The following is a 22,101-nucleotide window of genomic DNA, read 5'->3' as shown; positions in this document are numbered from 1 at the left end:
AAATTCTTTGTTCACATACCCTGTCTAAAATACTCTTCATCCATCTTCCTACTGCCAAAATGGTACCCGATCTTTTACATCTATTCCAAATAAATGAGAAAGAGAAACAAAAGCAGCTCCTCACAGCTGGGACGTGGCCTAGCACTCATAGCTAGGTTGTGATATTTTTCTGTCAAACAGAATCTCACAGATCACCAACATCAGACAAGGTCTTCTGTGTCCATGATGGGAGTGAGGCAAAACCAAGCCTGTCTGAGTCTGAGTCTGTCTGAGTACAGACAAAAGCAAGGTCTCTGTACAACCATAAAAAAATCCCAGCTAACATGAATGAATGCTTCTTTACCAATTACACTTCTAGCTTCACCCTGTCCTCTTCTCCTAGAAAAGATTTCTTAAAACACCCAATCACAGAATTATCCCTACACTTTAACAGCACCCAAAGCAAAGCAAACCCCCACCATTTCCCTAATCCTCCCCAAATTACCTAACAAAAACCCAAATTCTCTAAGTCTGTCCAGCTTGGTCTTACTGAGACACTCCAGGTTCCTCATGATGTATGGGTTCCCTTGCTACAGAAAGCATCAATAAACCCAACTTTGTTTACCTATGGGTGTGCACCTGATGGTCTTTGACTAATGGACACCAGAATAAAGACTCTAGCTTAAGTAACTAGACAAGGATACTATTTACCAATTAAAGAAAGAGAGAAAGAACAGGGTTTTTTTGCTTTGTAGGGAAAAGATTAAAAGTTGCTTTTTATATCTGAATCCATATATACCAATGGCCATCAAAATGGATATGTTAGAAGCCAACTTATAATAACTGCTTAGAGCTCAAGAATGGGGGTTAGAAATTCTGACAGGAGAATCAACAACATGGAGGTAACTAAAGCCATTGAGCAGATCTGAGTAGCCAAAAAGGGTAATAGGAGGGAGCAGCATAGAAAGTCAAGGTATAAACCCAAGGAAAGAAGAAGCCTTGAGACAAATGGTACAACCAGAGGGACAGGACAGTGTTTCAAGGAGGAAATGGTGTGGTGTTAATTTTTCAAGATCAACAAGAATAGAAAACCAGCTTTTACATTTAGTAACAAAGGATAATGAGTAACCTTAGCTAGAGAGGTTTTAGTTGGTATGCTCTCTTATTCTCTGACTATTCCTGGCTGCTTCAGCCTCTTCTCTTCAATGGAAATATAAATATAAACTATGTGAAAGTGAAAAATCATTTAAGTGAGGTCTAAAATCAGCTCTCAAATACTTGAATTAAAAAAAAAAAAAAAAAAAGAAAACCACACTCAGGGCACCTGGGTGGCTCAGTTGGTTGGGTGCCCCACTTCAGCTCAGGTCATGATCTTGCAGTCTGTGAGTTCAAGCCCCACATTGGGGTCTGTGCTGACAGCTCAGAGCCTGGAGCCTGCTTTGGATTCTGTTGTCTCCCTCTCTCTCTGCCCCTCCTCCGCTCACACTCTGTCTCTCTCAAAAATAAATAAACATTTAAAACAAAAGTTAAGGGGAAAAAACACACTGATGTAGGACTTCCATCACTGTTGAAAGACTGGCACCTACAGAGACCACCACTGAGAACTAGAGAATAGTGCAGAAAAATTATCTAATTCAATAGCTTTCAAAAATACTTTTAAAGGAAAAAATTCCCTTCCATAAGTCAAGAAGTACCTAACAGATAAACCTAAAAGCAAGTGCTCTGGTGAGGCGCAGAAAGACATTTAAGACAAATGGGAACACTATAAATCCTCTCAATGTATGTCTTCAAAGCATCACTACCCAGCCTCCTCAATGTCTTGCACCAGACACTTTGTTTACTCTGCTGGGAATGTTTTCCCTCCACATAGTCAAATGGCTAGTCTCCTAACTTAACTTCAGGTCTTTACTTAAACGTCACCTCAGTGAGGCCTTCCTTAGCCAACTGTATCTAACATTTCACCACTGCCCTATCCTTTTTTTTTTTTAATTGTTTTTCTCTTTTTAATGTTTATTTTTGAGAGAGAGTGTGTGGGGGAGGGGCAGAGAGAGAGAGGGAGACACAGAATCCGAAGCAGGCTCCAGGCTCTGAGCTGTCAGCACAGAGCCCGATGCAAGGCTCAAACTCACAAACCACAAGATCATGACCTGAGCTGAAGTCAGATGCTTAACTGACTGAGCCACCCAGGCGCCCCATGCCCTATCCTTTTTTTCCCCTTAACATTTGTCACCATCCAACACATATTATTTATCTAGTTTATTAGATTATTTATCATTAAAATTATCATGTTACAACCAAAGTTTTTAAAAAAATCCTCACAAATATCCCATTTCTTTTGAAGACAGCATATATATTCCAAACTTCAGCTTTAAGTAAACAAATCAACACGCTTGTCAGTGTAGCTCCTCCATATAAAATAGCAATGCTTTTATTTGGGGAAAAGAGAAAGAAAAAAAGATTACGGTTATAGAATATAATTTCAGAATAACAGTCTTTTAACCCCCCTAAATGGGGGGAAAGAGAAGATAGTATGTAGCCATAAGGAATTCTAGCCTCATCCAGGTAAGTTTCCAGAGCCAGGCTTTAACAAGATTTAACAAGAGTTATTTACAGCAGGGCTATTTTGCAGTTCTGAAAAGAGTGGCTTTTATATTACTGTCGAGAACTGTGGAAGATCTGAGATTTTTACCCTATTTGTAAGCTACCAAGTTACCCTGTGGTTTCATGGATGCTGGAGAAAGACATAAGACTTCTAGGTCAGAAACAAAGAACTTTATTACTTATGGCAATAGCAATAGCCAGTGTCAGCTTTTGTGCCAATTCCCTGAGCCCCAATTCCCACTGGGTGACGCAAAGAGGGCCAGGTGACAACTGTACAGGCAGTGGGTTATGTTACAGGAGACTCGGAAGTTCCTGAACTATTTTATATTGGGCAAAAACATGCCTGTCCTCTGCTCTAGAGGGTGATGCTATATTTATTATCTTGGACACTAAGAAAGCATGGTGTGGAGAAAGACTCTATTTTTATTATTCTGAACAATAAGCAAACTTACACTTGCTAAGGAGAGAAGCAATATATATTCCAAGGCTGCTCACTATATAAACATCCATGGAAAAAATAGTCCCAAAAAAAGGCGGTTGGTACCTCTGCTTGGAAGACATGCATATCGTGACAAAATCATGAAGTACTGTTTCCCAACAATTATCATGTCTGGCAAACATTACAAGAGGAAGAGTTGGCCTGACATCTTGAGTCCTATGTTTACCACAAGACACAGTTGTAAACAAGAACCAGCCTGTCAAAAGCCAGATCTGGCATCCAAGAAGAAAAATAAGAAATTCTGTATTTTATGGGAAAAGACTTAAGACTACCTTAACATACCAGCAGCATTTTTATAAATTTCAGGACACATTAAAAAATGCAAATCAACTTTCCAAAAATCAGAGGTGGCAGTGGAGGAGGTTCGTGGGGGGTTACTTAGTACACTTAGTAGAAGGGTATTTCTGAGTGGGTGGTGGTAAACACACATTGACACAAAATCTACCCTCAAGAAGCTTAAAGTTTAGTAGAGATGAAAGATATCTGGAGATAAACATCTGGGATCAGTGTGAAAATAAAGCACATTAAGTGTCCGGGAGTTCAAAGAACTATGACTTCTAGCTGACAGCACAATGGAAGGTGGACCGTTTAAGGTAGAATTTACAAGAAAAGCAATTGTTACAGAGATCAAGGGAAGGGGAGGAGAACAGGACATTTCTAGATCATAAGAGAATCAGGTAGTTGAAAATAATACTCAACTGTAGTTTCAGTATAGTTAGGAATAGAGGTAATAAGAAGAATGGTAAAAAACAGAATTAACAAGATAAACTAGGGTGGTCATAGTGAATCTTAAACACCAAGCTTCATTATGACTTTATTCTTGAGTAATAGGAAAGTGATCAAAGGATTTTGAGAAAGAACATGAGATCGTCAAAACTGACATTTATAAATATTGATCTGTCTTAGTGGCTTGAGATGGTCTTCCAACAAGCAGCCAGTTCTTAACTGAGTGTTAACATAGAAATTATTTTTAAATGATAATTATTTTTAAATAATACCCAGGCTCTGCCAAGAGATGCTGACTCAATAGGTCTGGAGTGTGCTCGGGAATATAAATTTTAAGAGTTCCACAAGGAATTTTAACAAATACTCCTGGTGGAGAGCTGCTGTTAAATAGTCAATATGATAAATACCCAACTCTTCTTGTAACTGGACCACTCTGCACTATGTAGTGTGTACAGAAGGTACTACTTAAGCGTGAGAGAAGAAACAAGTTGAAACTCAGAGCTCTGTACCACCTTTCCTTTCAAGACCAAGGCAAAAATTGGCAACAGCGGACCAAGCTACATAAGAGGGAACATGCAAGCAAGATTTAAGAATGTGGCAAGAGGGTGAAATGAGTCCTCAAAGACTCTTAGGCAAAGCGTGATAAATGATGGGATTAGGAGAAAAATAAGAGTTCAGTGATAACACATTTGATCATCTACTCTTAGAAACCACAAAAGAACAAAGACAACTATTCACAAATATTCCCATGTGTTCATCACAGCCAAGTCTGTGACAACAGTATTATCCAAATAGAACATATGAGGGAATAAAGACTCAGAGTCTCAAGTTTACCAGGTCATAACTTAAAAATAAAAATCACTCAGCTTGGATTCAAATATAAATTTCTGACTCAAAAAACTAAACGTACTTCACCATCCTGAATTACGTGTCCCTTTCCCTACCTTCTATTATCCCCGCTGGCTACAATTTAGCAAACTTCCTCCAGGTACATACATAGGCTCTAATTTCTTAAAATACAAAACAGAAGGAGAGAAGATTTGTAACAAATAATTTATTTAACAAACATTAAGTGCCTATCACATGCTAAGCACTTACTCAGCTAAGTCTTTTTTCTTCTTTTCTTTTTTTTCTTTTTTTTAATGTTTATTTTTGAGAGAGAGACAGAGCGTGAGCAGGGGTGGGCAGAGACAGCCCTACACACAGAATTAGAGCCCAGAGTCCCATTCGGGGCTTGAACTCACGAGCAGTGGGATCATGACCAGAGCTGAAGTCAGACACTTAACCAGACTGAACCACCCAGGTGCCCCTACTCAGCTGAGTCTTAATGCATCAGCTTCACCAGAGAATCAAAACACATCCAGTTGTAGATAACTAAAAGGAATCGAAAGTAGGGAGGAAAAGGTCTTTTACAAATAGATATTTCAAAACTATATTTTAGGGTTGTCTATTTTGTAGTACATGAATGACTCAATTCTATGACTCAGGGCTCTTCTAATGAAGTTATCACCCCAAAATAAGAAAAGAAATGGAGACCTAACTGTGGGCATGAGAGGGAGGAGGAGGAAGAAGGGAAAGAAGTGGTTTATATCATTTTAACTTTCTCCCAAAATAACAAAATGTAAAAACAAATATGAATTGAGGGCAGGGGAAAGGGTTAGGGAGGGGAGAGAAGGGCTGGAAACAAAAGGAAAAAAAAAACAAACAAACAATAAAGTTCAACAAAATTCAAACAACGTTTTTCTTTTGCTCAACACAGGAGAAAATTTACTATGCTGGCCAACGTCTTCCACTTAACTGCTTCCAACACATTACTCATTTTAGCAAACATCATACTTATTTTAATTATGTGAGTATTCAACTAAGGGTACAGTAAATACAAATAAAACCAAAGTGAAAAAAATGTTTATCTTCCTTAGTCTGAAAAAAAGAAAATGTTTTAGAAATGTATCGTAATTGAGGAAAAGGGCAGAAGATATGAGTCAACTCCCTAAACAATTAGACATTATTTAGGATTATGTTTTTTCCTTCTTCATTCTGGTATACATCATCAGTTTAATGCCCAGAATTCACTGTCAAAGATTTGCCATAGTATTAATTGCAAATGGAATATTATTCAGCCATTTTTCTATTAAAAAATTTTTTTAAAGTCCAATTGCTTTGATATAGCACAGGTGCTGCAGCACTGAAGCAGGAGTCATGTTGCAGCCCTCAAGGGGCTAGTCATGTTGCAAATCCTCAAGGCTAGCCAAAGAAACAGAGATCAGGTATTTGCTGTGCACAGCCCTCACCCCAGCACAGTGGGACCGATGTCCAAAAGATTTCCTACCTTTTGGCCTTCCTAAGCCTAGGAAGCTGCTTTTGTAGAGCTCACATTCTAGTGAGGAATTAGTCAAGACAAAAAAAAATAATAAATAACATGGTGTTGATAAGTATAATAAAGAAAAAGCAAGAAAAGAGGATAAAGATAAAGGAGGGCAATGGAAAGGGGTATGCTCTATTACATATGAAACTTGAGGAAGGCCCCTCTGATACAGCAAGTGAGATGAGGTTTGAAACATGTAATGGAACCAGGCAGTCATGCAGATATTTGGCAAGAGAAAATAGCATGAAAAAGGCAAGTAAGTTGTGTTAAGGACTGTGACTTTTCTGAATGAGGGGAGAAGCCTTTGGAGGGTTGTGAACAGAAGAGTGATAGAGTCTAATATGCTTTTTAAGAAGGGTCGCTGGCTACTATGACAATCAGTCCAAATGGGCAGCAAGAATGAAAGCAAGAAGACTAAGAATGGTGCGAAATCTAAGAGATAATGGCTAAGATAACTTTTCTAGACAATCCTGTGAAAAAACTAAACTCCTTTCTCACTCAAAAAACTTCCAGGAAAAAAAAAAAATAAAATAAGGGGCAATTAACAGTTCCATGTTAAAACCAAGTAACTAGTGAGATAAAGAGGAAACTACAAAACTTCAAGACATATCACTAACATATGGGATTAATTTTACCACAATGTAAGAATCCAACCACCATATACCCTAGGAAGCATATTTGGGCAATTTCCCTTCCCACTGAATATTTTATGGATTACGTATACATGGGGAAAGGGAGTGAACTGGAAGCTTGGGAAAATAAAACTGACAAAAAATGTAAATATTATTCTCCATTATGCCATAAAGTGTTTCTGAAGATAGCATAAACAAAGCATATTTTCTACATGAACACTACTATAACCAATAGTTTCAATTCTTAACCAAGGGCTTTCAAATTAACCCAAAGTGACCAACATTATCCTCTAAAAGAAATGATAAAACCCTAGCCTCTATATACTTTAAAATATCAACTATTCGGGGCACCTGGGTGGCTCAGTTGGTGGAACGTCCAACTTAGGTTCAGGTCATGAACTCACGGTTCGTGAGTTCGAGTCCCCATGTCAGGCTCTGTGCTGACAGCTCGGAGCCTGGAGCCTGCTTCGGATTCTGTGTCTCCCTCTCTCTCTGCCCCTCCCCAACTTGCGTTCTGTCTGTCTCTCTCTCTCTCTCTCAAAAATAAATAAACATTAAAAAAAATTTGTTTTAAATATCAACTATTCTCCAAACCAAAGGGTGCTCTGAAATTAGAGTTGAGAGGTTTCTCAACCATATATGGTATAGAAAAGACTGAACTTACCATTTTCCACATGCTAAAAAAAAAGGCCTAGAATGATTGTAGGATTCACCCAAGCGAATAATTATTAACATAACCCAAGACTAGAACTCAAGACTCTGGAATCCTAAAACATTGTCATTTTACTGTTTTATAGCCATTGCTTAAAAAAACTAAACAAAACTTATGAAAATGACATGGCAACTGAACACACTAATTTTGCAAAAGGACCCAGTGTAATAAGTATCTTAAAAAACCCTGACAATACTATCAGAAGTTGACCAATATTTATTAACCATAAGCTGTTAAAACAACAACATACTTAATCACTTAAAAAAAAAAGAATCACTTTGCTTTCTTACATTTCAAAAGCGGTTGAGGCAGTCAGGTGGGGTTGGGGTGTGAGGGAGAACTGGAAGGGTAACCACAAAACAATAGTTGTTAACACAATGAAAGGTGGTGTGAGTGGGGACTGGGTCGAGTGGAAGCGCACAGAGTGGAAAACCTAGATGTGCCATTTTATTTGACATATTTTTCTACCATTTGGATCCTTAATATGTTTACATTAACATATTAGTTATGTATTTTTAGAAGAAAGGAAACAAATGTTATTTTTAATCCTCCAAAACACTAAACTCCCTCTTAACTAATATGCAAAAGTCACACACTCTTGGGTTATTCTTTGAAAGCATCAAGTCCTTTGTTATAACTTTTATAACTCAAAATATTCAGAGGCAAATGCATTAAAATGCTAGTCTCAAAAATCACCTTTTATTCTAATTTCTAAACTTTATTTCATAAAGCAAATTTCTTCAGTTTAATTGGGCAAGGGGAAATGTATGGAAAAAGGAACTGCTATTATAAAATAGCAACAGACATAACAAGAACATAGTTATATATTTCCTATAATTATTTGACCTTTAATAAAAAGGTACTTAAAAAACTATCCTTTAATAATTCACTGCAGAACATGTATTAACGCTGTAAAATACTCACTGCTTTGCATGCAGAAGAAAAAAAAAAGCAATTGTAACAAATTTTTTAATTCAGAAGATCTCAAACATATTTGTGATGTACCTAGTAAAACCCCACACTCTGTAACTCAACTTATCAATGAAACTGGCTTCTGTCCTTCCATAAACGGGCACTTGTAGATTTGGTATAATCATACAATATTCTCAGATTCTGGAACTCACTATGAAGGGGAAAAAATATACTATGCCTGGAAGGGAAAACAGCAAATTGAAGTATAGTACTTACATAAATACTAAAGTCTGCAATAAATTATCTAAATTAGGCTTAAATCGAATCCATCTCAACATGCAGTGAGCAGGCAAAAAAAATCTGTGGTTTTGACACAATTCTTTGAAAGACCATAATCAATAGGATATTATACGCCAGCATCAAACTAAAGTGCAACTTTTCACAAATAAACTTCCACATAATCAGCATCATCAAAATACAAAAAGGATACAACTCACCAAAAGTTTCATTTAAGAAAAAAGCCCTCAAATCCTCATGATCAAAGCAACATAATTTTTTTTTTAATCAGACCTAAAGGTTTTGAAGAGGTGAGAAGGGTAAAAGAGAGAAGACACTTGTTTCTTTACTATCTTTTTGTAACTTTCTGTAAATTGCTTTTATTTTTTAACTTAATAATCGCCTCCCCTTACCCAAAACAAATCCACACTTCTGAGTTTTCCAGTATGCTTTTCTAATGAAACTGTCCTGGGCAAGATTCCAAATCAGCAAATAATCCTAGAAATATTTGTGTGTGTGTGTGGTTGTGTTATTAGCATTTCAGGAATTGAAAATACTGCTTATAAGACATCTCCTGTCCTAAGTAGAAAGAGGTAAGGACAGAAAAAAGTAGCCTGCTGTATGAATATAAACATCATTAACAAGTCTTAAGGAGTCTCACAAATACAGGACCCTAACAGTTGCAAGATATTGGTTGAGGAAATTGAGGAATTTTAATGATATGGGGATCATGAAACTGATCTGCTTATAAACCAAAAAGCTTTACCTGCAGTCACAAGGCAAGAAAGGACTCATGATTTAACCCCAAATTTATATATGAAGATCCCAAGTAGATATGGAGTTTACTTGATATTCCAAGTGACCAGAGACAGTGGAACATTGTAGCTGTTTTTAAGAGTTATTTACCAGACACTTATTTTCTTTTACAGTTAGTTATTAAAGACTCCTTTAACACTAATCCGTCTCTTCTAATACTATTAATACTAATGTATCTCTATTTTTATGGAGCCACACGAAACAAGCTGAATATTCTTTCCTGATACTCAACCTACAACATCCTAGAAATCTATACAGCCCCAGATTTATTACTTGGTAAGATCTTCCAAACCCTAGAGTACAGCACAGGCATGTGTAAGTGTACCCACACACACATCATTAGATAAGTTGAGCCAGAAAAATTAATCTCTAAATTCCTATTTCTAAAAACGTATTATATACATAGTTATAAGATTCTTTTTTTAATTTATTCAAAAGTTTATTTAAAATGTGATTCTGGGGGTGCCTGGGTGGCTCAGTTGGTTGAGTGTCCAACTTCAGCTCAGGTCATGATCTCACAGTCCGTGAGTTCGAGCCCCACGTCGGGCTCTTGTGCTGACAGCTCAGAGCCTGGAGCATGCTTCGGATTCTGTGTCTCCTTCTCTCTCTGCCCTTCCCCACTTGTGACCTCTCAAAAATAAATAAAAGTAAAAAAAATTTTTTTTTTAATAATAAAAAAATAAATAAATAAAATGTGATTCTCAGTCTCTAGGTAAATTCAGTAATACGGGCTTCCAAACTATTTCTAATTCAAACACTTAATTTATCTCCTTGGGGCGCCTAGGTGGCTCAGTCGGTTAAGCATCCAACTTCAGCTCAGGCCATGATCTCTTGGTTCATTAGTTCAAGCCCTGTATCAGGGTGTCTGCCATTGCACAGAGCCCGCTTTGGACCCTCTGCCTCTCTCTCTCTCTCTGTCTGCCCTTCCCCTGCTTGTGTGTTCTCTCTCTCTCTCTCTCTCTCTCCCAAAAATAAATAAACATTAAAAAATTTTGTTTTTAATTTACCTCCTACTTATCCCCGACAAAACTACAGTGCCACATATGCCTTTAAAGAAATACAAAAACTAGGGGCGCCTGGGTGGCTTAGTCAGTTAAACATTTGCCTCTTGATTTCTGCTCAGGTCATGCATGATCTCACGGTTAGTGGGTTTGAGTCCCACATTGGGCTCTGTGCTGAGAGTCAGAGTCTGGAGCCTGCTTCAGATTTTGTGTCTCCCTCTCTCTCTGCCCCTCCCTTCTCTCTCTCTCAAAAATAAACATTAAAAAAAATGTTTTAAAAAGAAGTATAAAAACTATATTCTTTCACTCACTATTCCCACTACTGAGAATTCTTCTCAAGGAAAACTTAAACATTAAAATGCTATATACATAAAAGTGTTCAAAGCATCATATCTATATTAACAAAATATAGATAAAAACAAAGTGCCCAAAAGGGGTGGAAAGTAAAATGAGGGGGGAAAAAAAATCACACCTAGTAAAGCATATTTTGAACACTAGATAGAAACAGGAGAGTTTGGTACATTAAGGAACCAAGAGATTACAAACTATTCTTGGTTACCATTATAATTATAGGTCATAAGCAAAAGGATAGTGGTTTGCAGGTAATTTTTTTTCTCTTCAAAATTTTCTCTGGCATTATGGCTGCATTAATTTTTAAATGCAAAATATAAAACTACTTCCATATCATCGAATCTTAAAGGAGAATACAATCTTCCCCTTCCTTTTGGGGAAGCTTGTTGCTGACGTTAACTTAGAAGGGCCATTAACTGAGGTGCCTGGGTGGCATAGTTGGTTACGCGTATGACTCTTGATTTTGGCTCAGGTCGTGATCTCACGGTTTGTGAGATGTAGCCCTACAACACGCTCTGCACTGACAGGTGCAGAGCCTGCTTGGGATTCTCTCTCTCCCTCATTCTCTGCCCCTCCACTGTGCGTGAGCATGTACCCTCTCTCTCTTAAAATAAATAAACTTAAAAAAAAAAGTGCCATTAGCTAAATCACCCATGGTTGAGACTACTAAAGTAGAAATAGAAATACTAAATCTACCTACATGGCCAGAAAGCTTGCTAAATCTAAAAGATGCTATTTTGCTGATTTGAGGGATTTCATGTCATACGGTCTTTGTTTTGATTACATAAAATTCCCATATTTCACTAAAACAGCTGGTTTTGCCTGATTAAGCTTCTGAAACCAGAGACTAATGGGCAAAGGCTAAGCCATTCCATTTTAATGAAATAAAGTATCTATACATACTGTAACGGAAAAACCTTAGCCTTTTTTCTTTCCATGTAGCAAGAAGCCCAGTTCTTCCCTACTGTGTATTTCTTCCCTGTGTGTCTCCTTTACTAGTCACACACAACACTTCACTTCTGACACTTCTGGTCCCCAAATGTGTGGAGGTTTTACCCCAAGTAATTCCCTGTGACACCAGCTGGATGTCCTAACATCCAACTCAGTTATGGCTACCTGGAGAGAGCATCAGAACCCACAGGCTGAGGGCTTAGTCCTACAAGACTGTCCCCTCACCCCAACTTCAGATGCCAGTCACAAGCCCAAGTTACCATGGGTGCTTCTGACCAACCAGCTATAGATAGAAAGTTCCAACGAACAAGCTCCTCCTTGGATTCAGTTAATTTGCTAGAGCGGCACACAGAATTCAGGGATATACTTACTTATGTTTACCAGTTTATTAAAGGATATGATAAAGGATGCAGATGAATATCCAGATGGAAAAGATGTGTAGGGCCAACTATTTAGCAAAGCGTACCAGGCTTCCCTGTCCTCTCGGAGTGCATCACTCTCCCTGCACCTCCACATGTTCACTAACCTGAAAGATCCCTGAATCCCATACTACTGAGATTTTTATGGAAGCTTCCTCATGCATGGATGATCACTCATCAACTCCATTTTCAGCCCTTCTCCCTTCTCAAGAGAATAGGGGGTGGGGCTGAAAATTCCAAGCTTGGTCTTAGCTTGGTCTGTGACCAGCCCTCATCCAGGAGCCATCCAAGACCCACCCAAAGTGACCTCATTAGGACAAAAGACACTCTTATTACCCAGGAAATCACATGGGTTTCAGGAGCCCTGTGTCAGAAACAAGGGTCAAAAGCCAAATATTAGAATAAAAGATGCTATTTGTGCTCTTATCACTTAGGAAATTATAAGAGTTTTAGAAGCTCTGCACAAGGAACTGGGAGCAGAGATCTCACACAGACCAAGCATCAAACATTTGGGGAGAGTTCAACCCAAGAATACTAATGGCAAAATCTAAATGGGAAGTATGGGAAGAACCTAGAATTTTTAGGGAAAAGAGAAATGGGGTAAGAAAGGCTACGAACTGAAGCAAAAAGATCACTGGCTTATGTGAATAAACAATGGTAAAACAATTCTTGCTGAATTCAGAATTTCCTGAGCCTAGAACTTCTGGATGCTCATCTAGGAGTCATTATCCTTTGTCCAGTGGCAGGGAGCTGCCCATACACTTGAGTTAAAAACTTTTTTCATGGAAATAAGTCTAGAAAGCTTCAAATCTAATTCCTGAATGCCCCCTAATTACTGATATAAACCACAGTTCAACCTAATAATTGTTGAGATGGAAATGGAGACAAATGCCTATCAGATTCCCCCATCATTTACTCAGAAATATCATCAATCTCCAATAACAACCTGGAAGAAATAGAATAGCTTTGTACAAGACTGGGCTTGAATGAAAACTATAATTCTATCAATTTAAAGAGAGCATAAATATTACAATAGAAAAAGTTCCCTCCTTCTCCTCTGATACACATACCAAATGTTTATTTCCCATCTTCTTTAAAATGGGGGTGGGGCATGAATAAAACAGAGGAAGGGAGCAAAGAGAAAAAGAGACCAAGATTTCTCAAGGGAATGTATAACCAAGGGATGATGTCAAGGCATTAATAGTGAAAAAACAAAACACCAGAACTGACACAAAAACTGGGGCCTAATATCACCCAATCAGCACATTCTCTCCTTAGAGGCAAAGTCCACATGAAAAACCAAATTATAATCAAAAAGCAGGTATATTTTCAGAATGAAGTTCCCCAATGACTAAAAATTTTCAATCATGATACCTTAAGACACCTTCACTAGGGAGACATAAATGGCAATTAAGTTGACTGTACTGTCTGATCAGTGACTCAATATCCTTGATTCAAATAATCTTGACTATATTTTGATATTAGGCCATCTCCCACACAGTCCAACTATTGCTGACAACTAGTTTCATTCAGACACTAACCCTAAGTGAAATACAAAGAGCATTATAGATCAATCTCCTACATACTGATTTATAAGTAGTGGAAATACTTCCCTTTAGAAAGTCTCATGAAATTAAATAAGTATCATATGAATAAATGTAGAAGCACATTACTTTAGATTACCCTCTCTGAGGGACTGGATTACACCTACTACTGTAGTCAAGAGTGACAAAGACAACCACTGTAACACCAATATCTGCCGAGAATCACAAAACCAAAACCCAGAGCTCCTTTAAGAAATCTGCTAGAGCGAATGGAAAAAATGATGAGAATTTTTTAGTCTATTCTGAAAGAGCTCCAGATACATTTTATAACATTCCTCTACAGCACACTCAAGCAATTCTTATATTCAGGGTGGTTGAAATTTTCTTACAACCAAGATCTCTTCCTAGTTAAGACCTTTCAAGGTAAGCAGGCTCTGACAAATTAAACATTTAATACAAATGTGACTTCTTTAAATTACTTTTCATCTAAAATGACTGCTTCACAATAAATAAGAAAAATCACCGGCTATTTCTAGTTCTTTAGGTTAATAATCTTAATTGATATTTGGATTATTTCTCATTAAAAAATAATTGCAAAATTCTCTTAAATAGACAATACATAACATATACAAAAATTAGAAAATTAAACACACATAAATCTTTTTTTTTTGCAATAGAACATTTCATGTGTGAAAGTTTACATTTTTCAGATAGTTTTTTAAAAGGCAGATCTATGAACTAAAAAGTACCCTATACTCCTGAATTCTACCATAACAAGGGGACAATCTAACTTACCAGCATTGGCTCTCTCTATAGATTTTTGCCTCTAGAAAATAATACAAAGTTAATCCACCGAATAATTACCAAAACTGTACACTCTTTTCCAGTTTACAAATGACAACAAGACAAAATTACTATACAACCCAGCACTTTAAAGTTTCTGATGTTGGGGCACTTGGGTGGCTCAGTCGGTTAAGTGTCTGACTTCGGCTCAGGTCATGATCTCACTGTTCAGAGTCTGAGCTCCACATCAGGCTCTGTGCTGATGGCCCAGAGCCTGGAGCCTGTTTCAGATTCTGTGTCTCCCTCTCTCCCTCTGCCTCTCCCCCAGTCGTGGTGTCTCTCTCTCAAAAATAAATAAACATTAAAAAAAAATTTAAGTTCCTGATGTTAACACTAGGTATATTGTGTTTTTAGAAAATGCATGTTTTACAATCCTGTGTTGATAAGAAAAATCCTTAAAACCTAAAGCATTTAATTAGATGAAGCAAATTACAGATCATGTTGACAATTCTCTTCCACTAATAAACCTGCAAAAGGTGCCCCTCTTATTTCATCTGGCTGACGCTGATCTTTTAGGTCTCAGCCAGTACTTCTTCCAGAGGCCTTCCCCAAATGCAGATTAGAGGCCCTAAACACTCCTAATAGAACTTTGTACTTCCACTAACAAAGCATTTAGGTACATTGTATTATAACTTTCTGGCAGTGACTGATACAAGTAGACATTCAAATAAATGTTGAAGGAAGAGGTCAAAGAGGTCAGAATGGCTTCAAAGTGGTAGAGAAGCCAACCCTTCAGATTAGGCTACAGCTGCAAATAAGGGGTTGAGGGTGGGAGCAGAGGTAGGAGGGCCATGGGTGATAGAGGACACTTCCTTGTGAATGAAAAAGGCAAGCTTCTAAAAGTAGTATGACAGTCAAACAAGAAAGTAAGACTAAGAATGACCATACACGGACTTACGAATCCGTTCAATTTTATAATGATATGCATAATTGGTTCAAAAATTAAACCAGGGACGCCTGGTGGCTCAGTTGGTTAAGCATCTGACTCTTGGTTTCAGCTCAGGTCATCTCACAGTTCATGGGATTGAGCTCCACCTAGGGCCCCAGCTCCACATCGGGCTCCACACTCTCAGCACAGACCCTGCTTGGATTTCTCTCTCTTCCTCTCTCTCCGCCCTTCCCCAGTTTGCATGCATGCTCTCTCTCCCTCTCTCAAAATAAATAAATAAGCTTTTTTAAAAAATTAGATAAATCAATTTAAGAAATTGTTTATTTTTTAAAATTACTTAAAAGAAAGATTCATAAATTGGAAAAAAATCTCACCTGTCATAGGATCAAAGAGCTGATTAGCTTCTAAGTCCGTAAAAGTACTACTACAGACAGGACATTTGAAGGAAGCCCGGTTGGTGGAATCTCTCTCATCAGTTTCAATCCTCCTTCTCATGTGGTCCAATTTATATTTTACCACGTTAACAAGAGTACGATAATTAATAAAGTAGTAGTTATGGCGAGTGGTTTTCCCATCTGCAGCAGTCTCTACCCTCATTCTGCATTTGATGAACTTATCTCCCTTTAAATTATTCAAAACTGATCGAAGTTGCTTCCGATCAAACTTGAGCAGCTCCAACATATCCTCCTCTTTCACACAGGGGTTCCGGATCAAGATGTCCAAGGCCAAAGCATGCTCAATGCCATAAAACCCCCGGATCACGTACTTGGCTAGCCTCTTCAATGCTGCAGGAACCTCGGTGAGGACATCTGGGTCTGCCATCTTTAGCAGCAAACTTCAACTTTAAATAAACCAAATTCAGAAAAAAAAAAAAAAAAAAAAGGGATCAGAAGGACATAGTAATCATTTTAAATCTAGAATTATCAACCCAATAGGGAGCTGGTAGTTACCACCCTTTGAAGTGCCACAAAGGTATCTGAGACATTGTTTTAAGACTTATAGGGGCGCCTGGGTGGCTCAGTCTGTTAAGCATCTGACTTTGGCTCATGTCATGATCTCGCGGTCTGAGTTCGAGCCCTGTGTCGGGCTCTGTGCTGACAGCTCACTGCCTGGAGCCTGTTTCAGATTCTGTGTCACCCTCTCTCTCTGACCCTCCCCCATTCATGCTCTGTCTCTCTCTGTCTCAAAAATAAATAAATGTTAAAAAAAAAATTAAGAAAAAGACTTATAAAGCCTAAGCATTTAACAGAAAACAAGATTTTCCTTTACAGTACACATATTATACTTTAAAAGCTTCACATATTCCTTAAATGGTCATTTTCATGATCTACTGTGCTTGATTCTAAAAAGAAACTTATTACCAATAGCAATGTTGTATTATATCAAGCCCACTTTATTTCAGAAAAAGAAACAAAAAAGATAAATGAAGCCTCACTATTCTTAATGCTATAATCTTTGGGAATACTGGGAAACCCCTGAAAAATCTATCAGCATATCCTTAAAGTGTCTTTATTTCTTTTCTTGAGAAAAATTTTCCTACCAAAATCTATTCTAGGAGGTTTTACATAGTCATGCTTTCACAATAAAATCACAATAAACCAATAAACACGTAAGTAATCACCAGATGGGTGTTTGGCAAAATTACTGTTATAAATCTGAAAGAAATTAACACTTGGATCCAGATAGCTTTACCAACCTTGCAAAGTTAAATCTGATAATCAGTTGAGTAAACAGTCAAAAAAAACAAAACAAAAACAACTCAAGATATCTTTAAATACTGGATCCCTTCTTGCAGGACGAAGTACCCAGTTCTCATGTCATGACCCATAAGGCTACTTCTACAAGCCCACACTGGCATGGGCTAGATTTTCACGTGGCTGTTAAAAAGCCTGTGCATTGGAATTCAGTTAGCCTGAGTTTTAGTAGCTGTGTGATCCTGAGCAAATTCCTTAAAACAACTTCAAGCCACATTTTACTCTGTGAGAAATAAGGATATTAATTACCTCAGTGAGGTTATTGTGGTGAATAAATAAGAATGTGAAGCAATATGTGTATTAGGAAACACTTGTTGATAAGGGTAGCTCCCATGTTGGTTTAATCATTAAATCAATACATGACAGCCAGGCTATCCACACAGACTATGTCAACATTTCCCTACACTATAGGGAAATTTTTAAGAGGCTATTGAACTCTTTCAGTAGAGAATCACATTCTTTTATTAATATTAGTTTCGATTGAACCTTTTGTTTATAATCAGTGGTTATCAACAGAATCAGATTTAATACCTTTTTTAGAAGAAATGTCTTTATATCCACAGTACTATACTATCAAGGTATTCCTAAACAACCAATCTATACACATATTTTGGGGGGGAAATATAATGCCCTATGTGTAATAAAGGAAAGATAAAAGGAAAGTCAGTTACAGTATTTCAGATTGTAAATAATCAGGCAGGAATGACTATATATAAGAGACAAAGCAGGACCTAGATCCAAATCTATTGTAGCCCTAAAACATTCCTGTCATCCCAAGGCTGAAGGATGCTGAGCAAGTACCTGAGTTGAACACAAAAGTAGTATCATAGCATACTACCAGATGCATTTTGTTCTCCTTTCCAATTTGACCCCAGTTTTTTGTTTGCTTTGTTTTACACGCTCAACAGTTGGCAAAACATAACATACAGCCTCTAAAATATCTAACAAACGAAAAATGGCAGACAAATGTCAAAATAAATTACTTTTCCAGTATTATTTCCTACTGTTATATTGCCCTCCCTGACCTCCCGCTCCATAAGCTCCATATTCTAGACCAATGGTTCTCAACCCTGGCTGTAAAGCAGAATCATCTGGGGAGCATTTAAAAACACCCATCCTGGGCCCCATTCCCAGATATTTTGTTTCAGCTGGTCTGGGAGAGCCAGGTTAGGCATAGTGTTATTTTATTTATTCTGTTATAACCTGTTATTTATTCTGTGTTCCAACATACAAAGTCTCTGACCACTGTTCCTGACAAATTTGGTGAGTGGCTACTACATGTCCCCCCAGTACACATTATCATTTTGCCTGTCTCCTTTGCCTGAAACACCTTAGTGGGCCCTACAGATTTAAGCAGGGAGTGACATGAGGGACTCTGCAGTACAATAGTTTTGGTTTAGAATCCTGGCTCCACCATTTCCTACCGGTGACATTAGAAAATTCTGTTTCCTCATCTATAAGTGATTGATAGCACCCTCCTCGTAGATTTGAAGTACAGATTACCTGAGATAATTCATGTAAAGTGTTCTGCTTTCAGGGCTAAAAACAGAAAAGTGCCATTAAATACAGGCATTGATAATAATACCCTCTATTTAGAAAAGTGACTCTTGTACCAATATGAGAAACGGCCATAAGTATTGAAGATGGAGCCACTGCAAAGCTATTAAGAGCCATGGTAACCAAGCCTAAACTAAGGAAGAAAGGACAGGATGAATGAAACTTACTACAAAAACAAAATTAAAAGAATCTGATAATTTATTGGAAATGAGTTACAGAGTGGGAAAATTTTAAATAGCTATTTGGGTTTGTTTGTTTGTTTGTTTGACAACACTTTTTATTGTGGTAAAATACACATAACACAAAATTTAGCAATTAACCATTTTGAAGTATATAGTTCAGTGGTATTAAATATATTCATACTGTGGCACAACTATCCCCACCCCCCATCTCCATAACTCTTTGCATCTTGTAAAACTGAAACACTGCACCCATTAAACAACATGCTTAATATTATTAAATAATGACATACAGTTATGTGCTTTGAGCCAGTGTAGCTAGGAAGAGAACACTACTACTAAGAAAAATGAGTTAACACCTGAAAGGGGAACAGGTTTGGAAGAAATGAGGCATTCACTTTTAGATGCTTGTCTTTGAGGATATACCACAGAATATTCTGTGAAGATGTCCAGCAGGTAGCTGAACAAATGAAACTGGGGCTCAGGAAAGAAGTCATGCTGTTCCAGCTTATGCAAAATCTCTACATTCTAAAATCATCCTTCCTGACATTTTGTTCTCTCCTCTATCATTTCTACTTCCCCACTTAAGCTGAATCTCCTACTCAGTCTTTGGATTTATCATGTTACTTAAGTCAGAGGTCTCAAACTGGCAGCCTCTGTCACATTGTTTGACCCAAAGAACGTTTTGAAGATTTTCTGAATTAGTCATCAACACTGAAAAATCGTGAAATTTCACATAAATTTCAACTTTAAGCTTGAAAGTTGGAAATATCTGAGGAAAAAAGTAAGATCATGTTCCCACAGGGAAACAATAACCTGAAGCTGAAGAACAGTTGATGGTTTTAAACAGGGAAGGAGCTTGGCTGGCCTCTGGAGACTTTTGAATGTGTGACCTTTCGGCACCAACCTGTTTCTTCTTTTTTAGCCTCACAGTCCGTCAGTCACCTCCCAGCCTCACCTACCTCCCTAACACAGTCCAGACCCCCAAGGGCAAGTTGGTTTGGTCTTTTAACAATGTATTCTCATCATACATTTAGCCAGGCACAGAGTTGGAGAAACAAAGTTGAAATGCATCCCTTCTCTGCACTGTTGACCCTTGTCAGCCTCATCCCCAGCCACACTGGCATTTTCTCAATTCCAATTCCATAAGCCACACATGCTTTCTCCACTTCCAGGCCTTTGCACATACTGTTCATTCTGCCCACAAAGCTAAGCTCAACTCCCTTCTCCTAATCATCTTTCTCAGGGAGAAAGACGTTTCTCAGGGAGACATTCCCAGATTCCCCCGAGTAGCTTAAATGCTCCCCTTTCACACACAGCGCTTCCCCTTTACTTCTCGCAGTAAATAGATTTGTACTGTCTTCATGTCCGTCTCTGAGACCAGGGCCTTTATCTTGTTCACCACTTTCTAGCACCCAGCACAGCTAGTCTAGCACTTTCATAAAACTTCCAGGAAGTCTCCTAAGCACGTGTTCAAAATGCCCACCCTGCCAGCTTCCCCCAATTCACTTCCTCCACTGCTGCTTCCAGAGTAGAAAAAAGACTACTGAACACCCTCTCCTTCAACCTCAAATGGTTTTAAGCAGGCGGTGACAGGATTGAAATTCGCTGTTTTAAAAGGTTATGCTACAGGATGTAAAACAAAGGAGAAAGGAGCGGATGTGGGAATCCAATTAGATTATTTCAGCGTACCACTATTCCGGTTTTAGAAAACCATGGATCCTATACGTCTGTGCTTTTTTTCAGTTACCATCTTCCATGGCACTTTCCATACCTTCGTACATAAAGCGGCATAATCACCGCAAAAACTGCAACCGGCTGCCCTCCACGAGCTCGGTTCTGAGCTCGGTTCTGTAATGTTCACTCCTCCCCGCTGAGAGCCCCCGAGCCCCTAAATTCCCTCGGACTGTGCCAGGTGAGTCCTGGGGCCACACTCGGCGCAGCCAAGCCCGTCCTACCCGAGGTCGCACACGGGCCGCTCCGGGGTCAATGGTTCTTTGGAGGACCACGTCAAGGGAATAGCTAAGGGGATGCGGGTAGCTAAGGAGAAAGGAGAGAAAAGGGGGAGAAACCCTGAAATGCGACGCAGGACGAGGGAATCGAGAACAAGGAACAGGGAGCAAGGTTTACCAAAACGAATCTTCGAACACTCCCACTACAGCTTCCCTCAGCGCCTCAACTACCGGCTTAAACGAGCCACGCCACTAGTGCGACAAAGACAATTCCTTATTTCTGCGACCAGCTTTGGAACCCACCCACCACTTTTAACCGTACCGGCCAATCAGCACAGTGAGGCCTCCGATCAAGACAGTCACACCCCCGATTAGCCAATGAAATTGAAGACTCTCTCTTCCATACCCAGCTCTGGTTGGCCTACCATCCCGGAACAGGCGTTAACTCCGGGCTGTGGCAAGATGGCGTCCCTGGATCGGGTGAAGGTACTGGTATTGGGAGACTCAGGTGAGCGGCTTAATCCACCTCTAGAGTTCCTGACACTGTTGAGTTATCTGATAACCCTCTTCCTTCGCTACTCCCCCGCTTCTCCAACGAACTGGCTCTGACCGTGGCTGAAAGCCCTCTCAAGGTCTAAAAACTACACTTCCCAGAGGACTTTGCTCTGAGGAAGGTGGTGTTGCAGGTGGGGGGCGCGGAGCCCCGACCTTTCTCCGCCTTCGCAGCTTTCCAAGCCGGTCTCCCGGGCGACCGCATCCTAGCTTGTATTGCCGATTCCTTTGTTTTAAGTGATATGCAGACATTGAGTATTGTATTGCCGCTGTAAGAAAGATACAGAAGCTGGAATCGTGCCTTCAAGAGTTTTGTTCATTACGGAATTCAAACATGCACTAAGAAAAATGACACTGTTCCAACTGCTTTACAGATATTAACTCATTTAATCTGAGACCAGCCCTATTAACCCCATTTTACAGATGAGAAAAGTGAAGAGGAGAGATATAAATGACAGAAGCTGTTTGAACCCAGAGTCTACGCACTTAAACACTAAGTCATGTTATGAAATGAAATATTGAGTTGTAGTCCTGTTTTAGTCCTGTTTTACTCTCAGCTGGGTTTCTTGATTTCTTTGTTCTCTTTAATCC

General features: G+C 38.7%; 2 protein-coding genes across 4 annotated transcripts in view; one reads left to right on the top strand and one right to left on the bottom strand.

The window, feature by feature from the left end:
- Positions 1–21,285, bottom strand: part of GTF2E1 (general transcription factor IIE subunit 1) — a 35,619-nt gene extending 14,334 nt beyond the window's left edge. Inside the window, exons 1-2 of one of the 3 annotated variants that reach the window (XM_015072761.3) lie at positions 21,137–21,285; positions 15,891–16,357 (exon numbers count right to left, since the gene is read on the bottom strand). In XM_015072761.3, coding sequence (XP_014928247.2) covers positions 15,891–16,338 — 448 coding nt within the window. In that variant the 5' untranslated portion in view covers positions 16,339–16,357; positions 21,137–21,285. The other 2 variants (XM_027060936.2, XM_015072762.3) reach the window with 2 other exon arrangements.
- A 106-nt stretch (positions 21,286–21,391) lies between these two features.
- The window catches only part of RABL3 (RAB, member of RAS oncogene family like 3), a 37,940-nt gene continuing 37,230 nt past the window's right edge, over positions 21,392–22,101 (top strand). The window contains exon 1 of the mRNA XM_015072763.3: positions 21,392–21,466. Within this exon, the coding sequence (XP_014928249.1) occupies positions 21,421–21,466 (46 nt within the window). The 5' untranslated portion in view covers positions 21,392–21,420. The remainder of the gene's footprint in view (positions 21,467–22,101) is intronic.

This window comes from Acinonyx jubatus, chromosome C2 (genome assembly GCF_027475565.1).
Source record: "Acinonyx jubatus isolate Ajub_Pintada_27869175 chromosome C2, VMU_Ajub_asm_v1.0, whole genome shotgun sequence".
Lineage (NCBI taxonomy): Eukaryota > Metazoa > Chordata > Mammalia > Carnivora > Felidae > Acinonyx > Acinonyx jubatus.
Note: the sequence above shows the minus strand (reverse complement) of the source record. Positions and strands in the feature narration are given on the sequence as shown.